A 21,663-nucleotide genomic window follows, 5' to 3' on the forward strand; every position below is an offset into this window, starting at 1 on the left:
AAACTACGACAGGCTCTACATCTACAACAGGTGCATAGAGATACAAGGAGGAAGGTGATGGATAAAAACTGCCTCGGCGCATACGCGAAAGGCCAGGTAAAAAAATCCAGCTAAGGATGTTTCAACTGTTTTTTGTTTGATTGTGTAAAGGGACCGCAAAAAAGCTCCGACGAAAGCATTTCCTCGAGTGCGTCCGAAAGCGAGTCGTCTCGATCAATGAGAAATTCACCTCATCAGTCAAGTCGCGGGGAATTGAAACCACCATAGCACAGATACATCTGGCGACAGGAAGCCATCCATCCCCGTGTCGGCTCGTAGAGAGATCATGTCCGGTTCGGGTAATCCTCCAACAGTTGGCATTGTATGCATCAACAACCAATCGCACCGCACTCCGATCCTCTGTTTATTCCATGTTTAATGGATTTACAGGGACTTCTTCTTGTCTCCCTTGGAGACGTCGACGACCTTGAGGGCTGGAGAGAAGGAGAAGAAGTTAGTAGAAGCTTCAATTGCGATGGGGAAGTCTGAGCAAGGTGTTGAGTATATCAAGCTTCCTCATGAACAGCTTCAATTGAGGTAGTTGATATGTTTTGACGTGTTTTGGGAAATCGCGGGGAACGGAATGTGTGGGGATGACGTACAAGGAGGCAGGGACTGCTTGAGCTTGTCGGCCTTGTCGGACTCCTTGAGGACAAGGGTGTACAGGTTGCGGTGGCAGCGAACCTTGAACTTGACCTGCTGGGACTTGCGGTTGCGCTTGATGCGGGCAGCTAAAGTGAAAGGAAGTGTCAGCGGTTGATCTCCGGGCGATCCACCGAGCTGTCCCATGGGGGAGGTCTCGGGTAGGTAGAGTTGAGACAAAACGTACAGGAGGCGTCCTTGCGGCGGCAGATCTCAATGAACTGCTTGATATCGGAGACTTCGGAAGGCATAATGGCGGTTTGATGCAGGTGATGATGCGATGGAGAGGCTCGAATCACTGACGACAGCGGGAAATTGTGTGGATCAGATTGGGTTTAGGGTTTGCCCGCTTAGCCCTGTGTCACGTGGTGTGGCTGGGGGTGTGGCTGACGGTATCTGGTGTGGCGATTCTATCAAACGGATGGTTGACCCCGTTAACACTGAGAGGAGGATATGGATGAGGATGAGGATGAACGGTTGCCCCAAAGTTGGTGTATGGCTGAGTGGACGGAGAAGACTCTTGCCCAGCTTGATACGGCCCCGGGTTGGAGTTCAAATTCGGGTGTTGACTCGGATGTATGCTGGTGCTCATGCTCCTGGGTATCGGGCGCGTATACGATGGCCTCCGCGGGTCACCATAGTCTGGCCATCGCTGACTCCCTAGCACTGTATCTTGCCGCGAATGTGCCAAAGGTTCCGGGTTGGAGATCAGTGGGATGGTATCCGGGACCATGCCGACTAATTCTCGAGCGTGAAGCGAGGGTGTTTTATTCGAGATCTGCAATCGAACGCGATACCGTCTATAGAAGGCATACCTATCCCATTCCGGAAATTTCAGCCATGTTCTGGAAAGGAAAGAGGGAAAGTCGGAAAGGATAGAACTCACGCTTGGATCGCCGAATGGCCCACGGCGATAATGAATGTGATCGAGGTGAGGAAAAGAACGGCCTCGAGCATGTCAGCCATTGTGGTATACGAGACGACAATAGTGTATAAGTATAGGATGTTGTAGGGAGCGGAGGCGGCAAGATACAGAAGAGAGGTGGTAAGGAGAAGGGAAATCTACTGTGAGGTATTCGAGTCCTACTAATTATACTAGTATGTCATTACGTAGACTTGATAACCTCTAGTGGGTAGAAGTTGCCTTCTAAGGTTACTCGATCACTCCTGTTACTTACAACATTGTTTAGGATTTGGCTGTGACACTAGCAGCAACGGCGGTAATTTTCTGGGGTTGTGGTTGCCAGATCTACAAACCGGACCGCCATTGTACCGCAGTCTACTTAGGATCATAGTGCTCCCCTAATCGACAGTCAGTGTTAAGGGAGAGAATTTAATTGAACGACAAATCCATTAAATAAGCTGTGGTACAATGAAGCAATCCGCTACTAAAATGTTCAAGTTGTTTCTGATTATGGCTCGACGGATTTTTTGAGATTGGCGACCCAGAGCAAGACTCACCATTCTGCAATGATATACCTCGGTATCTGAATTTAATATCCATCGATGGTGTAATGTGTTTTGGATAGGGGCATTTAACTTACGTCGATCTCCCCAACGAGGGCTTTGATATCTCCGCCACGTATCAGCCGTGCCTTTTTTAGTTTCCAAGAATTTCGATGTGGCTTGCCAACCCATGTGTAGAGTTTCAACTTACGATGATGCTTGCAACGAAAACACATACCGCTCCATATATTACGACGAGGGCACCGGACTCTGTATTGTCTACCGTAGGCATTATCCCAGCGTAGACTACCTTGGTATGGTTTATATTATCTGGTGAGTAATCTGGATCTCTAACCCATTATATTTGGCTTTCCTTACAGACAGGGAATTGACCAAATTTCTCCTTGGATAAATAATCTGTGAATCACTGCTACATCAACAACCATGAGAATTAAGAATTCGGATACCTAGAACGTCCGGGGTAAAGCCTGTGGTGCCCCGCTAAAATTGAAGTTGAAGTTGAAGTTGAAGTAAATCATGGAGAAGCCAGGATCCACTGTGGCGGTGGCGGTGAACGACCAACTGGTGAACTGGTCAGTCAACTGTCGACCTGTCCTTTGCTAGTTATTTGCTACTAGTAGCGACTCAGGATAGGCTTCCACGATTCTTAACGTATTAATACCTGAAAACTACCTTCTTCTTTCCTAAACCTCTCTACCTTTCCCCTGAAATAGTCAACACCCCTGGAAATACCATCAACATGGCCCCCACTCAACTGGATCGAGCTCTCAACTCCAAGGTACGCAACCAATTTCTATGAACCGTGACCTCATCCACTCATCAATATTAATGTTCAAATACAGAATTTATTCCTTGGTAAGGCATTATACCATGTGATATATCTCTAATAACAAAAAGGCACCCAAATCTAACACAATTCGACAGGTTTCGCAGGGATGGTGACCGCAGTGGCGGCATGGTCCATCTGGGGCACCGATGTCTTTCCCGCCCAAGATGATCCCCAAGGCAGTCAGTCAATATCTTACCGCACCCGAATGAATTTAACTAACATCCACAGATCCTGAAAACTGGACCGCGGATGAGATGCGAAGATGGCTTCGTGCGGTATGTCCCTATATATCATCACCCACCCAAGGGCAAGGGGCCGTCCAAAGATGTTGTAACATGCAATCTAACAATTCATCACAGAGAGGACTTTTGCCAGATGAGAACGCAACGCGGGAAGAGTTGTTGGAGAGAGTCAAGGCGAATCTGCGCATTCCGCGCACTTCCAAGTCGGCCGCGTCACAGCAATAGTGGATGGCGATCCAAGATATCCTTGTCCTTTTTTTGTTCTTGCTTGCCTTCCCTGATGTGATGTACACACATGAATGATATCCACTGTCCGTTCCATCTTTGAGCAAGTTATGAATTCCCCGCGTCCATTGTATGGTTTTCTCCGTAGTGGCATGGTATCAGCCGGAATTCTCGACTATGACCGTGACCGTAACCTTCGACCTAGCAAGCTCTTCCTCTTCCTCTTATTCTTTGTCGCGCAAGTGCAAGTTCAGCACATATCAAGATCATACCACTAGTCGGAAGTTTTGGCTCTGGATGAGCCACTCCTTGCGGCGCTTGCCCTTATCCGAGGTCGGGTTCGGGATCAGCACAAAAGTTTCGCTGAAGCCACGCTGGGGTAGGTCAGAGCCATCACCGTATCTAACATGACCACTGACCATCACCAAGATGGACATGTCCTTGACGGTCATCTCGGAGGGAGGCTTGGGGCCGTTGGGTGTGATGGAGGGGTATGCGCGGTTGATGATTTGGCAGTCAAACGACTGGGCCTCGTATTTCGCGGTAGGCATCTGATTCGTGAAGATTTCTTGAACAGCAGCTCCGTCTGCTACTTGATTTCCATTGAAGAGGATGGTTGTAGGCTGTGCGGCGTAGTACAGTTCGATTGACGGGCGGTTTGATTGAAGTGCGACGTAGAAGGATTGGACAAATTCGGTAGCGCCTAGGGGAGATAGATCAGTTATAAAGTCCAAAATGGGCTCACGACGAGTCTGACGAACCTTCAGTGGACACTTTGGTCAGGGTATCGTCTGTAGCAGTAGCCATTGCGACGTTGGTTGGTGTAGTTGAGAAAGGGTCGTGGGATCGCAAGAGGCGGGTGTTGGGGGTATATAAATAAAGAAAGTACAGAAAGCAAGAATCAGAAGGGCGTTTTTGACCAAAGGGGCAGTCCTGGCGAAGAAAGGTGGAGGTGTTGGAAGGTGGAATGATGAAAGAGAGTGTCAAGTGAAAGAGAAAAAGATTGCGGAGTGGAGCTTGGACCATCCGGCGATGCGGAATAACATGCGACCCTCCGATGCCTCATTGCTTCTTTCCTCTACAACCATCATGGCCTCCAGAATGCCCCTGCGTTCCCTTTCCAGGGCTACGCAGCTTTTAAATGTCCGACCGTGGACTTGCTCGACTTGCAGAGTTGGCAGTGCTCGGCCTCTACCTCTGCGCCGCGGAGTCGCGACAACTCCGACCACGAACACGAACACGAACACCCCCAAGAAACCATACTATGTCACCACGCCAATTTTCTACGTCAATGCCGGTACAGTTTCCGAGATAAATAACCAGAGCCATTCGAAAAAAGCCGAGTCTAACACTGTCTTCTCTACTAGCACCGCATGTCGGCCATCTATACACCATGGTCATGGCCGATATCTTGAAGCGATGGCAGGTCCTCCTCGGCGACAGCGATGCCCAATTGTTGACCGGCACAGACGAGCATGGAATGAAGGTGAGAATACAACTGGATATACGGATTGCACGTTTGTATCCACTCGTGGGTCATCTATTGACATTATCGGCAGATTCAACGAGCCGCTCTCGAAGCTGGAATGGATACACAAGCATTTTGCGACATGAACTGCCGAACCTTCGAGGTATGTATACCAGTAGCGCTGAGGATGACTCGTATCCTTTCCCGTGCTAATGAAGATAAAAGTCTCTTGCGAAGGCTGCGAACCTTAGCCATGACCATTTTATTCGAACAACAGATCCGGAACATCGCGAGGCTGTCCAATATTTCTGGGTACGTTGGGGGTTTCTGTAGAGTTGGGCGTTGGGCGCTGGGCGCTGGGCAAAGCTAACAGTCACAGGAAATGCTGAAACACCGGGGATATATCTACACCTCCAAGCACGAGGGATGGTATTCGGTCAGCGATGAAACATTCTACCCGCAAACACAAGTACAAAACTCCCTCGATCCATCAACAGGCCGAAAACGCATGGTGTCGATCGAAACAGGAAAAGAGGTTGAGTGGTCGTCTGAAATTAACTATCACTTCCGTCTTTCAGCCTTCAAAGACCGTCTCCTGGAGTTGTATCAGAGACCCGGACCCGACTCCTTCATCACACCCTCGACATATGCAACCGAACTGATCCAGTCGGTTTCTTCCGGGTTGCAAGACTTGTCAATTTCTCGGCCGGCGGAGCGCCTGACCTGGGGTATCCCGGTTCCCGGCGACGATACGCAGACCATCTATGTCTGGTTGGATGCGCTCGTCAATTATCTGACCCGAGCAGGATATCCTTTCCCTCCGGGACAAGAAAAGACATCGATCTGGCCAGCAAATGTTCAAGTAGTCGGAAAGGACATCGTTCGGTAGGCGCGCGCTATGACCCAACCCATCCCGACTTGCAGCTGATCAGCTTAGGTTCCACTGCGTCTATTGGCCTGCCTTCCTCATGGCCCTGGACCTACCCTTGCCCCGGAACGTCCTCGTGCACGGGCATTGGACAATGAATCGCGAGAAAATGTCGAAATCTACAGGCAATGTGGTAAACCCGTTCTTCGCCATTGACCGGTTCGGCGTGGACGGCATGCGATTCTTCCTGGCCTACCAGGGCGGTCTCGCCAACGACGCTGATTACGATAATTCCTTCATCACGCGTGACTACAAGAAATGGCTGCAAGGGGGAATCGGCAATCTCGCCAGTCGCACCATTGGAGTTGCGAAGGGGAAGCTGGGCTCGTATATCCAAGCCGCCACATCTAATAAGCTCCCAGCCCCATCCCCAGCCGATGTGGAACACCAGATCATGCTGGTGCAAGCGCCCCCGAGGGTTGCCGAGCAGATGACCGGCTTGAACCCCCGTGCCGCGCTACAGGAAATTATGAGCATAATCGAGAAGGTATGGAGAATCATTGCCCCTCTCCCCGCACCTAAGACTATCGGAGACAAGTAGTAACTTTTTTTTTTCGCCTCCGATCAGACTAACAAATACTTCCACGCGGCGGAGCCGTGGAAAACACCGGATCCTCAATGGGTTCTCTACAACGTGGCGGAATCACTTCGTATCACCGCTATTCTCCTGCAGCCGTTCATGCCTGGGAAGTCACAGGAACTGCTTGAAATGCTTCGCGTAGACACGTCCAATCCGTCCAAGCGGTCCTTTGCAGCAGCGGTCTATGGCTCGGACCAAGATTACGGTCAGAATGTCCAGAAGGGCTATCTTTTCCTTCCCCTCCTCACGGAGGACTAAAAAATTGCGTGGGAGGAACATTCGATTTGATAAGAAGAATGTCCTTCAAGCCAATCACGGCGGATAATGTGACCCATCTGAATAAAGATTTGCAACGTCTCCGCCTAGGCGCAACAACTCCATCGAGAAGACTTCCCGGGTCTACTACACCATCTTTGGCCAGGTTTGACCGATTACCCTATAATGTCATCACCGATGGGTCCGTGATTGGCACCGCCCGCAAGGTTATCAGCGGGAAAGAATGGGCCAGAACCGTGGATGCCCCAAGGTGGACGTGGAGGTCTGCTATCAATTTCCCCGGCCTGGTCGGGACGGGAAACTTACTCCCGTTTCCCGTCGGAAAACCAACCCTGAGAACCTTAGGGCTCGCCATTGTATATCAAAACACCGTGTATTATTTGTATACTACCTGCAATTCTATTCATTGTTAAGGTGATTTACTCGTCTACAACCTCGTCTTTTCTCTTCTTTTTCTTCCTTCTTCTCCCCTCTCCTCCCATCTTTTATCTCACAGCTTCATCAGCCGTGTAACATCTTCATATACTTCATCCAAACAAATCCCTATTTTTGGATCATTGTCTTGGATATTTGACACTTTCTGTGTCCCTTCTACAGATCGAATTCTCGAGTCCTTTTTTCACCCGGTTGTTCCCTCCCCAACTTCAACAAAATGGGGAGCATCATGCCTTCCGCCGAGGACTACAAGCCGACCTTCAAAACACCATGGATTGAGACTCCTCTCGTCGAGTCTGCCTGCCTTTCCCGGGCGGCTGGATGCCGTATCTTCCTGAAGCTGGAGAATGTCCAGCCTAGCGGTTCTTTCAAGTCCCGTGCGATGGGCAACCAGATTCTATCCCATCTTCGCAAACCCGAATACGCCAACCGTCGAGTCCACTTCTACGCTTCTTCCGGTGGAAATGCTGGTCTGGCAGCTGTCTGTGCTGCTCGCAGTCTGGGCTACCCCTGCACTGTTGTGGTGCCTCTATCTACCAAGCCTCTGATGGTTGAGAAGCTGCACTCCGCCGGTGCTGCGGATGTCCTTCGTCACGGTGACAACTTCTTCGAGGCGGGTTCTTATATGAAGGAGACTATCATGAAGCAACGCTCCGAGGAGGATCCGGAAGTTGCCAACATCGCCCTCCACCCCTTCGACAACGAGCCCATCTGGGAAGGAAACAGCACCATCATCGACGAGCTGGAGAAGCAACTCCCCATCGCTGGCAACTCCGATGAAGAGGAAGTTTACCGCGGGCGGGCACTTCCTCTGGATGCCATCCTCTGCAGTGTCGGTGGTGGCGGTCTCCTCAACGGACTGGTCATGGGCCTTGAGAAGCGACGATCCCAGAAGGCTATTGCCCAAGATGGGCAATCCAGCACCGGTCACTGCTACATGGACGTCTCGAACGCCGAAACAGAAACCCACACTACTCGTTCCACATCTTCCAAGCCACGCCCCATTCACCTTCTCGCTATTGAGACGGACGGCACCGACTCGCTTGCCGCTGCCATCGCAAAGAACACCCTTGTCTCTCTCCCTAAGATCACCTCCCAAGCCACCTCTCTCGGAGCCATCCGAGTGTCGGAAACCACCTTCCAATACGCCGTCGCCCCCCCTCCCGGAATCAAGGTCCACAGCACCGTTCTCACAGATGCTGAGGCTGCTCGAGGGGTCCTCCGCCTTGCAGATGATGAGCGTCTCCTCGTCGAGCTTGCTTGCGGTGTCTGTGTCGAGGCGGCCGTCGGCGATGCTTACACCGCTGCTGCTGAAGCCGCCGCTACCACCGCCGCTTCGGCGAACCCCGTGGCTGGGGGCCAAAGCTCTAAGAAGCGCAAGAGGGGTCCTGGTCCTGACGGTGAGCAGCGTGATGAAGGTTACGGGGATGACCGATACTCATCGACGGATAACGAGACTGACCCGGAGGCAGAGCCGGAGGTCTCCCAGCTCACCTCGTCGGCCCCCGAACTTCAGTCCAAGTTGAAGCAACTTGTACCTGACCTAAATGAACAAAGCCGTGTTGTTATTGTTGTTTGTGGTGGAAGTAATGTGACCATTGGAATGGCATCCGAATACCGTGATATGTTGGCTCAGGGATGGGTTTAATTATGATGATGATTTACAAAGATCTTTGTTTTATGTTTTTGAGATACACCACTTTTTCTTGTTTTTACTTCACTTTACCTCATGGCTTTTCTTTTCCTCTTCCCTTTCTTCTTGTCAAATGTTTCATTTTCATTTCTGTCTCTCCTGGGGGATGCTTGCATACAAGATCACACTGCATATCGTTTTTAGAAAAAAAGAAGATCTTTAATGGAACTTATTTGCAATCATATTCAAGTTTTCAACTTATAAATTTATCCCATCATCATCCTGATACTTCCGAGTCTCATACAACAACCTGCTGAATCCGATAATCCCAATAATTCTTCCGAATAGGATCATACTTCTCCTTCAACAGCGTAAACATCTCAACAGCCTTCACCCCCTCACCCAAAGCATAAACATCCGCCAACCACTCAACAGCATGACTACTCCTAACATCCCCAGAATGAGTATCAACAAACTTCCCCGCAAACCCCTCCCACTCACCAACCCCCCCTCCCAGCAGCCCTCAGCACACCACGAGCATACCACCAAGGAGAGCGATTCTCCGGCGCCCGAACAATCTGCGCCTTAGCAAATTCCAACTCCCCATCAACAAGGTCCTCATCAACAACCGTCAAAACGCCCTTCTCATCTGCCGCGCTCAACGCGGAGGAGGAACCCGCATTCGCCATCCCCGCAGCGGGCGCGTCATCGCGCGGTCCGAATCGAAGCATGTACCGATGATTCCAGGCAGAGTTGTTGCGGACATCGGCTTTTATGAGCGATTCTACGTCTTCCAGTTCGCGGGGTAGGTCCCATAGCTTGAAGTGTCGGATTAGCCAGTGGCGGTATGTCCAGACGTGGTAGTTTTTCCAGTCTTGGGCGAACATTTCCATTAGGAAGTCTAGTTCTTTGGTCGGGATTGTTGGGAAGTGCGCTTTTGAGGCCATTAGGACTTGGCGGTGGTGCCTGTTGTTTGGGTTAGCTTTGCTGTTACTGGTGCGGTCCTTGCTGCTGCTGCTGCTGCTGCTGCTGCTGGAGTTCAAGTGCCGAAGCAAATGTCTCCGGTAGAGAGGGGGTGAAGATAATGGAGATCTCGGAGATCTCCTACAAGGCACTCAACCCCAAACTCAACCCAGTACTCCAATTTTACGTACCAGATTTGATAATTTTTGAGATACTTTAGAGAAACGCCATTGAGCCACTCTAGTTCTTCCAGGAGGTCCTTTTCCAAGGCGAAAAGAATCTTGGCGCGGTAGATCCTTGCTCGTGTTAGCAGAGAAGGAACTGTAAAAAAAGCATTTCCAGAGTCCAGGTCCAGTTGAAAGTTCAATGAAACACTTACCACACAGTGTAGTGGGCGGGGTTAAGGGAGATGACATCTTCAGTCAATCGCAAAGCGCGCTCCGACATCTCATTCGCAGCCATGACGGCGCGCAGGTACGAGGTTGCCTCGAGGTACTCGGATGGGTAGGCGATGGATGCCAGAGGCATTGCGCCGGAGTCGGAGCCATCGTCGAGCTGGATGGGTGTGATAGATTCCCATTCCGGGTCGTTGGCGTATTTTCCTTCTGCCATTGATGCGGCTTGAAGCTGTCAACTGCTGCAGAAAATGAGGGGCAGATAGCGTCCGATACTGCGATGGATGTGGTTCCTTTCGCGATGGAGGTTGGTGGACTGTTAAGTAGTTGTATACTGTGACAATTGTTCTTTTTGGCTATTTTCAATTGCTGTTTGCCTTGCTGAGGGCGGCAAAGTGGTTAGGGATTGACGAGGAGGATGTTGGTGGATGTGCAGAGGTGGGGCGAAGTTGGAGTTGCCAAGGCGGAGACAAAGAGAATCACTACAATCAACTACAATCACTGCCGAAACCATTCATCAACTTCAACTTCCTATTTAGAATACACTCAGATGTGCGGGGGAATTTAGGAAGAGCTTGTTGTATAAGTCTGATTCGACCTCAAATTTGAAGATAGAACTCATACTCAAGTACTATTTCTGGCACTATCAGCTAGTAGAGCTATGCTATTGCATTTTATACTACTAGTAATTTCATCTTTCTTTTCCTTCATAGGTGTACAATAAATAGTCAATACTGGCCTAGTACTACTAGTAGCACCTTAAACTGCTTGGTAGTCCTTTTCTCAGGGTGAATACTACACATGCTGGCATTTCTCAGGCTGGGCACCTACTAGATAGCTTCTAAAGCTCCCTTCTCGTCTATTCACCTGTAAGAACTCAGATTTAGTCGAAAATATCCATGTATTGATATTAAAAGAAGTAATAAAACTAGAGTCATACGGTTATGCTGCCTTGCCTTGATTTCCTTGGTGCCTTGTGGCCTAGGCATCCGCCCCGGCCTCCATCCACCTGTTTATATCTATGTACAAAAGAGCCTTGTGAATCACGAAATCGTCACTAAAGGAGATTAATTGCATGGTCTTATCATGGTTTTGTTTGTAGGAAGTCTCTGTCCTGGTGCGTAGACCCTTATGGTCTAGGGGAACGATTGGTTCCTCTAGGAAAGTCGATATGCAGGATAGGAGAAGCTGAATTGCGGGCTTATCTTTTTGTCTTTTTTTTCGAAATTTCCAGAATTTCCTGGTCTTGGTATTCCTTTCGATGCCAGTAAGTACCAAGCCAACAAGTATCAAGCCCTGCGGGCCGCAATTCAAGATCTCCCATTACCTATGGAGTGGCGGAGGTATCCGGGGGAGAACTACTTTTGTTATCCAAGGAAAGGGGATACGCTGGCTTCATGGGGGTGGGGGCAGCACCGCTCCCAGTCAATTTTCAAGCCTGATTACTATCAACGGTTATTTTGTCCACTCTTTTAATACCACATTCGAAGTCTTACAGCTCAGCCATGAGGATGAAGCGTCAAGCCTGGTCATTTTGTGCTGAGAGAAACTGTCCGTTCTGAGTTCACCACAACGTATTCTAGGGCAGCAGTTGCCGTCTGTTTGAGTATGCCATAGAAAGCTCTCGAATCGGTTCCGAACCATGAAGACAAGTACATGTGTCTAAACGCAAAGACAGGACTTGCATCGAGATTTATGTCGATGATATGAATGCTTTCCCAAAAGCAAGGACCAAAACATGCCAGTGAGTCCCAACCCCCATCGTGCATCATAATCCACAAATATAATCTTGGGAGAACACTTCCAAGCAAAAGCTTTATTCATTTTCTCCAATTTCAATTAGATTTTTGAAAGGTGACAATAGAATAGGAAAATTCCCAAAGCGGCCTGCGAAATATGAAGGCAACTTAAGTTGGGGTTCAAATACGAGCGCCAAGCTCCCTTCGACGCAGCAACTCCGTGGCGAACCTCCGTGGGCGACACCTGTCCATCCACCATCGCATTACCAGCGACCCCGGCTACTTTACACTTTCAAGCTTTAAACCTTTGAAGAAAGTCTCTACTTAATGGCCAGAAAGGCCGCAACGAAGGCCCTTGTGGCCCCCACGCTTGATGAGGATGCTGCGGAGCGCAAGCGCGTGCTAAATGTCCTAGCGCAGCGAAGATACAGTATATTATCTTTCAGTCTTGTCGAATATGCACTTACTATATGGCGTAGGGAAAAAGAAGAGGGAGCGCCTTCAAGTGCTCGAATCTCGAGCAAACGACCCTGTAAAAACACCATCTTTGTCGATGACAGTCTCACCCGAAGCCAGGGATGCTTCTGCCACGCCCACGTCGACTTTGGAACATCAGGGTCAGTCGTTAAGCCAACTGTCCTTCTCATACTCACCCGCAGTCTTTGAAGAATATCATCAAACTGCCAAAGAGAATACGCCATTCTTCCTACCAATCTCAGAGCAATCAGGGCCCTCAAATCAAGACCTCCCATCAGCCGCAGCAGAGCACGATGACTCAGAGGCATGGAGAAGCCTTGTGCTTTCTGAAACAGACGCCTTTGGGTCTTTTTTTGACATGCCAGCTCTTGAGCTTGAGCCAGATCCCGGAAGTTTGAGCGAACTTAATGAGCAACTTGCAAATGACCTTCCAGGAATTACAGGAGGTGGCCACGACATCTCCGAAGAGCTTCAAGCTTACGACACCACTTTCTTCACTTTTCCAGATGATCACATCCTCGAAGTCCCATCTCTGACCCTTCTCAACGCTGCTATGAGAGTTGCTGCGCAGCTCAAAGTTTCTGACATTATATGGGATATCGCGGCAATAAGTCCATTCTATCAACCATCATCCTCAAGCAGCTCTGATACCTCCCTCTCACCTCCAGCCCTGGAGTCTGGCTTGTCAACTTCAAGGCCGTCGCCCACAAACTCAAGCTCACAAGTCGATCTCACCGAGCTCCCCTTACATTTACAGCCAACTCGGACCCAACGTTCGATCGCCCACCATCCATTATTGGACCTGCTACCTTGGCCAGGTGCCCGGGACAAATTAATACAAGTCTTTCACCTCCCTGTCCACATGCGACCGGGCAATGCACAGGACCCGATGGGTCTTGTACGATTTGTTTACGACATGGAGGATGACAGTGGCGAAGGCGTGACGATTACCGGACAGAACCCGTTTGAACCAGGAACATGGGAGATAGGCCAACTTGTTTTTGAGCGGTGGTGGTGGGCATTTGACACAGGGGTGATTGAGGGAAGTAATCGATCTAGGAAAAACAAAGGCAAAGCAAGATTGGCGATTAACGCATAAATCGATTTCACCGAGTTAATTAAACAATTTTTTCAAATAAAAGTGCAAAGTCCAGAACTAGTTAAACAAACATCTACCTACACATGAAACTAGTAGCTACCCCAGCAACGATTCGATCAAAGAGGATCACCAGCATTGACAGCCTTTCCCGCGCGAATAAGCACCCAAATCGGAATGGAAATACTCCAAGCCCAAATACCAGTGCGTAGATAGCTCCCCAGCTCAGATTTAACACCCATATACACTGCGGTATACAGTACCCGCACGGCAAGATAGTCAAGAGCCATGTAGTTGAGATCTTTGGCCGGGAGTTTAGCCAGATTTCCCGCCAGCTAGTACCATAGTAGTTAGTATGTGACATATTTCGCTCCCAGCAAAATAGAAGGAGATTTCTTACCATTGCAGCGGCAAACATTGGGAGACCTTCCATCGCATTTAGATGTGCGCCTCTGGCTCGGGCGAGTTTATCCCAGACTTGAGTGGATATTTTTCCTTTCAGGTTTGTCAAGTTCTCTCGTGGTCTGAAAAATGTTAGTAAATTTAGCTGGATACTGGGACCTTGCGACTGACAAGATGTTGCTTGACTGGCCCTTTGCGTTGGCCATCATCTTGATAAGATAGTAGTTATGGGGGGCAAGACCCAGGCCATATGCGGCCACAATGGAGTGGATGGAGTAGTTGCTGCCAGACATGTTGCGATAGATACTTTGTTGGTCTTGATGATCTTGGTTTGCTTGTATGATTGTTTAGCCTGAAATCTACGTCTATGTGGAACAGATTCTTTATAGGCGAATTTTACATAACGTTAGATTTTGAGTCGGCGAGAAACGGGTTATGCGAATCCAAATTCTCATAAATAAATGAGAACTAAGCTAACCAGATACCTTGTCATCTTGTTAGTTTGGCAGGGTATTGATCTGGAAGTAGACCTGATTGGACGGCGTTGGAATGTAAGGCACCGCCCGAGCGCCAGCATAACGTTATGCTTCAGAAAATGATTGCAGGCCTTTGAGTTAGCTACCAAAGCACCAATCCACAATTTCGATCATTTCATCGCAATATTCATAAATTTACCATTTTAGTCATATCATTTCTATTATTCGAATGCTGCTTCACTGAACCCCAACTGACGTCATGTGATTGCTTACGGCTGACAAATAGTAGGACAAGGACAAACAGCCTTAGACTAAACTCCCTTGGTCTGTCAACAACACTCAAGTCGCTTCAATATCTCTCGAGCAAGTATCTAAATACCCCATTATGAAGAGTGTATTTATGTGAGTTACCCGGCATCGTTTTGAATGCACAGATATTGATCCAGCAGCAGCACTGGCGCGAGCGGGTATATTGGCGGGGATATCTTGTCCGAGTTAATCGCAAGATACCCCGAGCACAGCTACCGAGTACTCGTACGCAGTCAGGAAAGCGGACAAAAAATACAAAAAGTCTATCCCGGCATCAGAGTTATCCAAGGGGATCTGGATAATAGCGAGCTTCTTACTGCAGAAAGTGCCAGAGCGGACATCATCATCCGTAAAAACCCCGCCCAATGAATTAGAAGCTTCAATACCGTGCCTCGAACGAGGTGCGGCACAATAAACTGCTCGCTGGCTAACAAGATTAATTTTCTTTCTCTCTAGATACTGCCGATGCTGCAGACCACCTACCTGCAGCCCGGGCAATCGCCAAAGGTGCAATCCAGGGCCATACCCGGACAGACCGGTATACTGGCTGCACACGAGTGGAGCTGGTCTTTTGTCTTTCCACGATACCGAGAACAAAATATACGGAGAGCGGAGTGAAATAATTTATGACGATCTGCGAGACATCCAACAGATTCTCTCGTTCCCCGACCATGCCTTTCACAAGCTTGTTGACAAGGCAGTCCTTGAGGCGGGCACAGTATCGCCAACCACTCTCAGAACGGCAGTAATTGCCCCAACCACTGTCTACGGTATGTGCCTTTCCCGGTGCCGATCTATGGGGAAAGTTATATGATTCTAACAATTCACTTCAGGCAAAGGAAGAGGCCCTTGCTTCCAACGAAGCAGACAAGTGTATGAAATGTCGAAATTTATTCTTGAAAATTGCCAGATCCCCATCATTGGCAAGGGTCAAGCAATTGGGTCGAACATTCATGTTCACAGTGTGACATATCTTTTTATGCATTTCTTCGAGGTCGCCTTGCGGGGAGAAGGCGATGGTACTATCTGGGGTCCTGAGGCATACTATCTTGTTGAAGAGGGTGAGCATTGCTGGGGTGAATTGGCTCATTCAATTGGTGAAATAGCTCTCAAAAGGGGGTTTCTGAGAAATCAACCCAAGCAAATAGCGCTGGAGATGGATTCGGCTCAGGAATTAGCTGGCTTTGAGGCAACGAGTTGGGCGTATAACATGCGTTGTCGTGCGAGTCGGGCTCGCTCACTTCTCGGCTGGCAGCCCCGTGGGCCATCTTTAGAGGATGAGCTTCCGGGTATTGTTGACGAGGAGTTTGAGCGATTGAATGGGAAATAGAGGTAGGATTTCCCGTGTTTGTTAAATATACTATCCAGTGCAGATTTCGAAAGTTTATATGATATCTCTACAGTAATGCTGCTAAGGTACTAGTATTGTGATCTATGGAATCTTAATTACTGAGAGGCCCGTGGGATACCATTACTTGAGTAAGCGCGCAGCCTCCTGATTAAATAGAACACTCGTGTTTTCTAAAGCTGTGCCCAGTTGTCAAAATATCAAAAATAATATTTTCATACTTTCTCCGGTCTTGGCATCACGTGTGGATTCCGCGATGCGAAAGCGCGACGACAACGTGAACCAATTCACTTCACAAACCACAATGGCTTGGTCCCATCTGGTACGATCAGGCAGGGTATGTAGGCAGTCCATTTCAAGTCTCGCGTAAGTCTCGCGTAGGCCGATATTTTAACAAAAAGCACAGTTTCCCGCAAAAAAGATCTGTCCATCAAGCTTCCCGCGCAGATCCGCAGTACTGCAGACGAGGTTGATATCGATACATTCTGGAATTCAGGCGGCCAGACAGATTCAGCTGCAGGTTATTTCTCCGAAAACCCACATGCGTCAATTCCATTCCACTTTGCCCACCATGGCGAGTATACCCTCGGAACTGAGAAAGACCCTCACCCCTGCACTCCTCGATGAGGTCCGCGACTTCTGGTTCTCTCATTTCAGCAACGAGGATGCATTAATTCTCCCCGGTATGGATGAAATGATGAAATGGTTCAAGAAAGACGAGGAATTCGACAATGCCTGCGTGTGAGTATCCAAGCCTTGTCCTACACCCTCAACACAGCTGACAAATACTCCCACAGTGCACAATTCCAGCCAGCCCTGGAGTCAATTCTCGCCTCCGGTGCATCCGCGACGGATATTCTTGATGCCTTTGACTCAAAATCACCCTTGACCTGGCTCAGCCTGATAATCCTGTTGGACCAGGTACCCCGGAACTGCTACCGTGGCGATAAGTCGAAGCTAGTCTTCGAGCGGTTCGACCCGCTCGCGCAGGAGATTGCACTGCGTGGCATCAAAGCCGATGTGCCCGTTCAGTCCTCTCATATGAGATATCGCCTCGCGTATCGCTTCTGGTTCCATCTTCCCCTGATGCATTCAGAGAGCCTTGCTGTTCATGAGCAGGCCATTAAGGTCCACGAGGATACCGCGAGGGACATGGAAGAGCTCCTGCAGAAGGATATCAAAACTCTTGACGAAGATGAGAAGATGTGCTACAGTTTTCTCTCTGGTCAGAAGGATGCTCTTTCGGAATATCTCAGTAATGGGTTGGACTTTGAGAAGAGACATAAGGTTATCATTGAGCGATTTGGACGGTATCCTCATCGGAACCCAGCGATGGGAAGGGAGCCGACTAAGGAAGAAATAGACTACCTGGAGAATGGGGGAGAAACCTTTGGATAAATCGTCATATGCATGATCCAAGGGTAGTAATTGGTGTAGATCGGGTGCAATGTACATTAAGTGAGCATCAATGTTCCTCTGCCATATAGTCAATATAATAGCAGTACTATTAAACGGTCGGCACCAAGTGTGCATGTACAAAGAAACCAATGCTTTGAATGATATTCAATTGATAATAATGTGCTGCATACTATGTGCATCCCCGGTCGGTGCCAGAAGTAGCCCCGATCCTCCGAATCCCCCGCAAAGCAGCCACGAGGCGGTCGGTTTCCCCCCCAAATCGCCCCCAATTGCCGATCTGCTCGTCTCCATCACCAATAAGATCATCCATCCACTCTAGTCCTCTACGCCCGGGACCCTTTTATCTCGGCTATGATTATCTTACCTTGTCCGAGCTGATTCGTGGAGCGGGTGCAGCGGAATCAAGTCCGACACTGCATTGATAAGGACAGCGTCCCATCCCCCAAGCCTCAGGACACAAGCAATCAATTCCTCCAGAGATAACGCCATAAGTGGACCGGGAACTGAGCTACCCGACCCCAATCTCCAATTCTCCAATACTTGGCTAGCTTGGCTATCTTAGCTGTTTAATTGAGCTCCTTCTTCCTTGCAACAACATACCCAAGCGAAACCTGCGTGATCAATCAATTGGTGGCTGCGATCGAAGAAAAACACTTGAAAATGGAGACAACCACTCGTCCGGTCCAGAAATCCCTCGGTGCCCTCGGTTCCATCCAGGGTCTTACCATCAGTTCGAATTCTCAAGATCTATGTCACTACTTTGGCGCCGTCCGCTATGCTCTTCCGCCACTGCAACGTTGGCGACGGGCGCGTCGGCTTTCTGCATCATTCAGATATGGAACGCCGCAGGCACCGAGTCAGTGTGATAAGGGTGCCGGCTTGTGTCCACAGCCCGCATTCGAGCCTCTTGTGCCGGAGAACCCAGACGCATGGGCTGAAGATTGCTTCCAGTCCAATATCTGGGTCCCAACAGGCTCGCCGCCAAAAGAAGGATGGCCTGTATTTGTATTTATCCGTAAGTTGACTCTCTTATGACAATGAGCTTGAACCCGGAACATCACTAATATCACTCCTGATTCAGACGGCGGCTGGCTTCAATTTGGTTCACCAAACGGCTTTAATGCGGCTGCTCTTCTAGGCGAGACAGACTTCAAGGCCGTGCTCGTGCTACCTGCCTACCGTGTCAATCTGTTCGGCTTCCTACACTCGTCCGAACTGGCGCAGGACGCCGCCGCAGTTGGCGAGACAGTCGGTAACCACGGCTTCTGGGACCAGAGACTTGCACTCGAGTGGACGAAGAAAAACATCCACCTCTTCGGCGGTAATGCTTCAAACATCACGATCTCGGGCTACTCAGCAGGCGCAAACTCAGTCTTCCACCAGCTCGCCTATGACCTCCGCCAACCGGATGATCAGATTATCGTCCGCCAAGCAATAATGTTCTCCAACTCACCAGCCGTGCAACCAAAGAGGCCAGCAGAAACCCAAATCCAATTCAACCAACTCCTAGAAGCACTCTCGATCCCACAAACCCTCAGCGGGCCCGAGAAGCTCGCTCGTCTCCGCGCCCTACCGCCCAAAGCCCTCATCGACGCAACAAAGGCCATCGAAGTGCACCAATTCCGCCCAGCAACAGATGGAGGCTTCATTCTGCCTTCCCTCTTCACTTCCCTTGACAACGGCGACTTCGCCGCCAAGCTCGTCTCCCGAAATATCCGACTAATGCTGGGCGAATGCAGCGAGGAGTCCCACCTGTATGCTATCTGGTTCCCTCCCAAGGCGAATACCTTTTCCGCTCTGCGGACTCGACTCATTGCCGATTACCCCGAACACGTCGTCGATACGGTCCTACCTTTACATTATCCGACCGGCCAGCTGCCTGCGGGATGTAAGAATTGGGATGTGGACGCGTGGGGCCAGATCTATGCCGATATGCAGGTGTATCAAATGCAGCGCGGACTCATCCACGCTCTAACCTCTAACAAAGCCGGTGTCGACGCGAGTCATCTGATATACCGTTACCGAATCGAGTTCCTGGCCTCGTGCATGGCGGCTAAAATGCCCGCTGAATGGGGCGTGACGCATTCTTCGGATTATCCGCTGTGGTTCTGGGGTAATGGGGATGTTTTGACGGAGTCTGAGAAAAAGGTTACTCACAAGGCGTTTATCGGGCCGTTGGCGCGGTTTGTGCAGAATGTTAGACAGGATGACTTTGGGTGGGGGACTAGTGGGTTTGGCGTGCGGACGATGAGGAAAGATGGAAAGGTGGACATTACTCGCGATTCGAGGTGGGAGGAGGGTGTTAGGGTTTGGAAGGCTGTCAGGGCGGCGGATTTGGGGCTGTCGAAGCCGAAGTTGTAAGTTTATATTGATGATGTGCAGTGTAAATAGATCTAGAGTCAAGTTACTTGGCATAGCAATGGTACCATACAACAAACGTTAAACTCGGAAGCCACGTCCCAGCAAGCCCAAACAACAACACCCTCCTATTCCTTCGTACTTTTCCTGATCACCTCTCTGCCTAGGGCAAACTTGATCCCATCTAGAGCTATTACGATCAAACAAAGAGATCCAACGAACTGCGAACTCCTGCAGATGTACGCGTCCGAACTCTCCGTTGCCGCTAAGTTATTTGGACTTCGAATTTCAGGACTTTCAAGCCATGATATCCGACGTGATGGTTGTCGGGGCCTTCAGATACCCCAGAGAAAATTGCGAATTTGTTCCTCCAGAACTTGTCAGAATTCCGCCAAGTCGTTCACAGGACTCATTCTGCCTGTCTGCACTGGGGCGCAACTTTCCTCTTCCCACGATCTATGTTAAAGCTTTGGCAGACGTCTTCAAGCCATGTCTATATCCGGATATCGCAAATTGACGCCCGATCTGAAGCTGGCTCATCTGCTAGACGCGAAAATCGCGAGAATTTCCCCAATCTGTCGAGGGTACAGTGGCGACCGCTATCGCCTTCCATGTCGGAGACATAGAGACGCTGTTTCAAACCCTAACCACATGATATACTAAGCCATATATGGATAGGACGTAAAGGCTCCGTATTGTCCCTTACCGTGTAATATATACCAGAGATTTAAGTGACCAGTATGGAAGATACGTGGTCTAGAACTAGAAGTTTAAGGGACTGGAAGGTTCGGTGCAAACTCAGAAAACATGGGGGGTCTCGAGCAGGCAATCCGCCGACAATTCTCGTCTGCACCTTGCAGCTGTTTTACTGCAGAGCGCTCACTTTTTGGGAAGTTAGACCAGGGCCAATCTGATAGGTAAGGCTCTACAGTAAGGCTTATCCATGATGTTTGCCACTGCTTATCACTATGCCAAAGCTTTGGAGCTCAGTGGATACCGTTCCAGAGATCACTGGCTAACTCTTTGTGGTTCGTTTGCTAGGTCTCACCTCACTCTAAGATCGCCACGATGACCAATAGTCTTTGCGATGGCGATGCATACCAGCCGCGGGCAATCGGCGAATGGGATGAGAACTCTGAATATGCCCCCACCCCGGGCTACTTTGGTCGTACACCCAGCGCGCTCTCTCCTACCCCTACCCCTGATTATGCTACGAATTATGTGCTGTCAGATCAGCTCGAGTTTCTCCCGTTAGCTGAATGGGATGAAGACTTCGAATATGACGAGCAACCCCCAAGATATATCTCCTATACGATTGCGTGGAAACTTGTTATCAATAGCAAGACGGTAGGTAGTGTAAGCGAAAAGGATCTGGTGATAGCTCCCGGTGATTTCTGGATAACAACTTTGGGCCTAGCTATAGAACAGATGCTATAGATGAAAAAGAAAGATGGCTAGCGTACTCGATCTGAGGGTACGGCCATTACGGTTAAAGCAGACGACTGCTCTTAAAAAAACCTTAACAAATTTTGTCATTCTACTATCGACTAGAAGCCGGTTGAGAAGCAGCTACGTAAATGGCGCAACTTAGTTCGGATAGGTAAACTGCTCATAATTGTTATTGCCTTTTATTATAGGTGCAATGATCGTGATTACAGTACGGCCGTCTTAAGACGAGGAGAAAAAAGAGGCCGTGTGTCAGCGACTAGCAGAATGTTGGCAGAGCGTGATGTACTGATAAATACGGAAGAGGAAGCCACTGGACAATCCCTAACTTAGACCTTTGTTTATGACCTAATGAGCTGTGAACTCTGCTTATACCTACTTAGATCTGATTGGTGCTGGGAAGATCCTAAGGATAAGAAACACTATAAATTGCGGACCCTACATCTAGAGCGACCAATTAAGTATGTTGAT

General features: G+C 49.3%; 12 protein-coding genes across 12 annotated transcripts; 7 read left to right on the top strand and 5 right to left on the bottom strand.

Annotated features, from left to right (window-relative positions):
* Nucleotides 1–423: 423 nt before the first annotated feature.
* Nucleotides 424–932, bottom strand: N7509_003731 (60S ribosomal protein eL38; the record flags this gene model as incomplete). Its single annotated transcript, XM_056628368.1, has 3 exons — nucleotides 424–473; nucleotides 642–770; nucleotides 869–932. 3 exons carry the CDS (start codon nucleotides 930–932, stop codon nucleotides 424–426), a joined length of 243 nt encoding a protein of 80 aa, XP_056491102.1.
* Nucleotides 933–1,042: 110 nt separating this feature from the next.
* On the bottom strand, nucleotides 1,043–1,647 carry N7509_003732 (uncharacterized protein; the record flags this gene model as incomplete). The annotated part of the gene is made up of 2 exons (XM_056628369.1): nucleotides 1,043–1,526; nucleotides 1,568–1,647. 2 exons carry the CDS (start codon nucleotides 1,645–1,647, stop codon nucleotides 1,043–1,045), a joined length of 564 nt encoding a protein of 187 aa, XP_056491103.1.
* A 1,240-nt stretch (nucleotides 1,648–2,887) lies between these two features.
* Nucleotides 2,888–3,444, top strand: N7509_003733 (Ish1 domain-containing protein; the record flags this gene model as incomplete). The annotated part of the gene is made up of 5 exons (XM_056628370.1): nucleotides 2,888–2,926; nucleotides 2,991–3,003; nucleotides 3,073–3,156; nucleotides 3,206–3,252; nucleotides 3,337–3,444. 5 exons carry the CDS (start codon nucleotides 2,888–2,890, stop codon nucleotides 3,442–3,444), a joined length of 291 nt encoding a protein of 96 aa, XP_056491104.1.
* A 266-nt stretch (nucleotides 3,445–3,710) lies between these two features.
* N7509_003734 (putative nuclear transport factor 2 domain protein) lies at nucleotides 3,711–4,251 on the bottom strand (the record flags this gene model as incomplete). The annotated part of the gene is made up of 2 exons (XM_056628371.1): nucleotides 3,711–4,147; nucleotides 4,206–4,251. 2 exons carry the CDS (start codon nucleotides 4,249–4,251, stop codon nucleotides 3,711–3,713), a joined length of 483 nt encoding a protein of 160 aa, XP_056491105.1.
* Nucleotides 4,252–4,533: 282 nt separating this feature from the next.
* On the top strand, nucleotides 4,534–6,678 carry N7509_003735 (methionine--tRNA ligase MSM1; the record flags this gene model as incomplete). Its single annotated transcript, XM_056628372.1, has 7 exons — nucleotides 4,534–4,741; nucleotides 4,812–4,930; nucleotides 5,004–5,075; nucleotides 5,138–5,224; nucleotides 5,292–5,797; nucleotides 5,850–6,327; nucleotides 6,409–6,678. The coding sequence occupies 7 exons, from the start codon at nucleotides 4,534–4,536 to the stop codon at nucleotides 6,676–6,678; spliced, it is 1,740 nt and encodes a 579-aa protein (XP_056491106.1).
* A 670-nt stretch (nucleotides 6,679–7,348) lies between these two features.
* Nucleotides 7,349–8,779, top strand: N7509_003736 (putative L-serine dehydratase; the record flags this gene model as incomplete). Its single annotated transcript, XM_056628373.1, has 1 exon — nucleotides 7,349–8,779. One exon carries the CDS (start codon nucleotides 7,349–7,351, stop codon nucleotides 8,777–8,779), a length of 1,431 nt encoding a protein of 476 aa, XP_056491107.1.
* A 289-nt stretch (nucleotides 8,780–9,068) lies between these two features.
* Nucleotides 9,069–10,339, bottom strand: ramB (bifunctional protein farnesyltransferase/protein geranylgeranyltransferase; the record flags this gene model as incomplete). Its single annotated transcript, XM_056628374.1, has 4 exons — nucleotides 9,069–9,210; nucleotides 9,266–9,730; nucleotides 9,919–10,023; nucleotides 10,107–10,339. Coding segments are annotated over 4 exons (945 nt in total), but the record flags the coding sequence as incomplete, so codon positions are not given.
* A 1,979-nt stretch (nucleotides 10,340–12,318) lies between these two features.
* Nucleotides 12,319–13,437, top strand: N7509_003738 (uncharacterized protein; the record flags this gene model as incomplete). The annotated part of the gene is made up of 1 exon (XM_056628375.1): nucleotides 12,319–13,437. One exon carries the CDS (start codon nucleotides 12,319–12,321, stop codon nucleotides 13,435–13,437), a length of 1,119 nt encoding a protein of 372 aa, XP_056491109.1.
* A 116-nt stretch (nucleotides 13,438–13,553) lies between these two features.
* On the bottom strand, nucleotides 13,554–14,129 carry N7509_003739 (MAPEG family protein; the record flags this gene model as incomplete). The annotated part of the gene is made up of 3 exons (XM_056628376.1): nucleotides 13,554–13,769; nucleotides 13,835–13,958; nucleotides 14,008–14,129. 3 exons carry the CDS (start codon nucleotides 14,127–14,129, stop codon nucleotides 13,554–13,556), a joined length of 462 nt encoding a protein of 153 aa, XP_056491110.1.
* Nucleotides 14,130–14,697: 568 nt separating this feature from the next.
* N7509_003740 (uncharacterized protein) lies at nucleotides 14,698–15,951 on the top strand (the record flags this gene model as incomplete). The annotated part of the gene is given in 5 exon segments (XM_056628377.1): nucleotides 14,698–14,714; nucleotides 14,759–14,970; nucleotides 15,078–15,128; nucleotides 15,140–15,391; nucleotides 15,455–15,951. The coding sequence occupies 5 exon segments, from the start codon at nucleotides 14,698–14,700 to the stop codon at nucleotides 15,949–15,951; spliced, it is 1,029 nt and encodes a 342-aa protein (XP_056491111.1).
* A 589-nt stretch (nucleotides 15,952–16,540) lies between these two features.
* N7509_003741 (DUF924 family protein) lies at nucleotides 16,541–17,367 on the top strand (the record flags this gene model as incomplete). Its single annotated transcript, XM_056628378.1, has 2 exons — nucleotides 16,541–16,710; nucleotides 16,767–17,367. The coding sequence occupies 2 exons, from the start codon at nucleotides 16,541–16,543 to the stop codon at nucleotides 17,365–17,367; spliced, it is 771 nt and encodes a 256-aa protein (XP_056491112.1).
* A 681-nt stretch (nucleotides 17,368–18,048) lies between these two features.
* N7509_003742 (putative carboxylesterase) lies at nucleotides 18,049–19,749 on the top strand (the record flags this gene model as incomplete). Its single annotated transcript, XM_056628379.1, has 2 exons — nucleotides 18,049–18,403; nucleotides 18,470–19,749. The coding sequence occupies 2 exons, from the start codon at nucleotides 18,049–18,051 to the stop codon at nucleotides 19,747–19,749; spliced, it is 1,635 nt and encodes a 544-aa protein (XP_056491113.1).
* Nucleotides 19,750–21,663: the final 1,914 nt, after the last annotated feature.

Source organism: Penicillium cosmopolitanum (genome assembly GCF_028827165.1).
Source record: "Penicillium cosmopolitanum strain IBT 29677 chromosome Unknown utg000005l:1.0-4006212.0:1.0-4009387.0, whole genome shotgun sequence".
NCBI classification, from domain to species: domain Eukaryota; kingdom Fungi; phylum Ascomycota; class Eurotiomycetes; order Eurotiales; family Aspergillaceae; genus Penicillium; species Penicillium cosmopolitanum.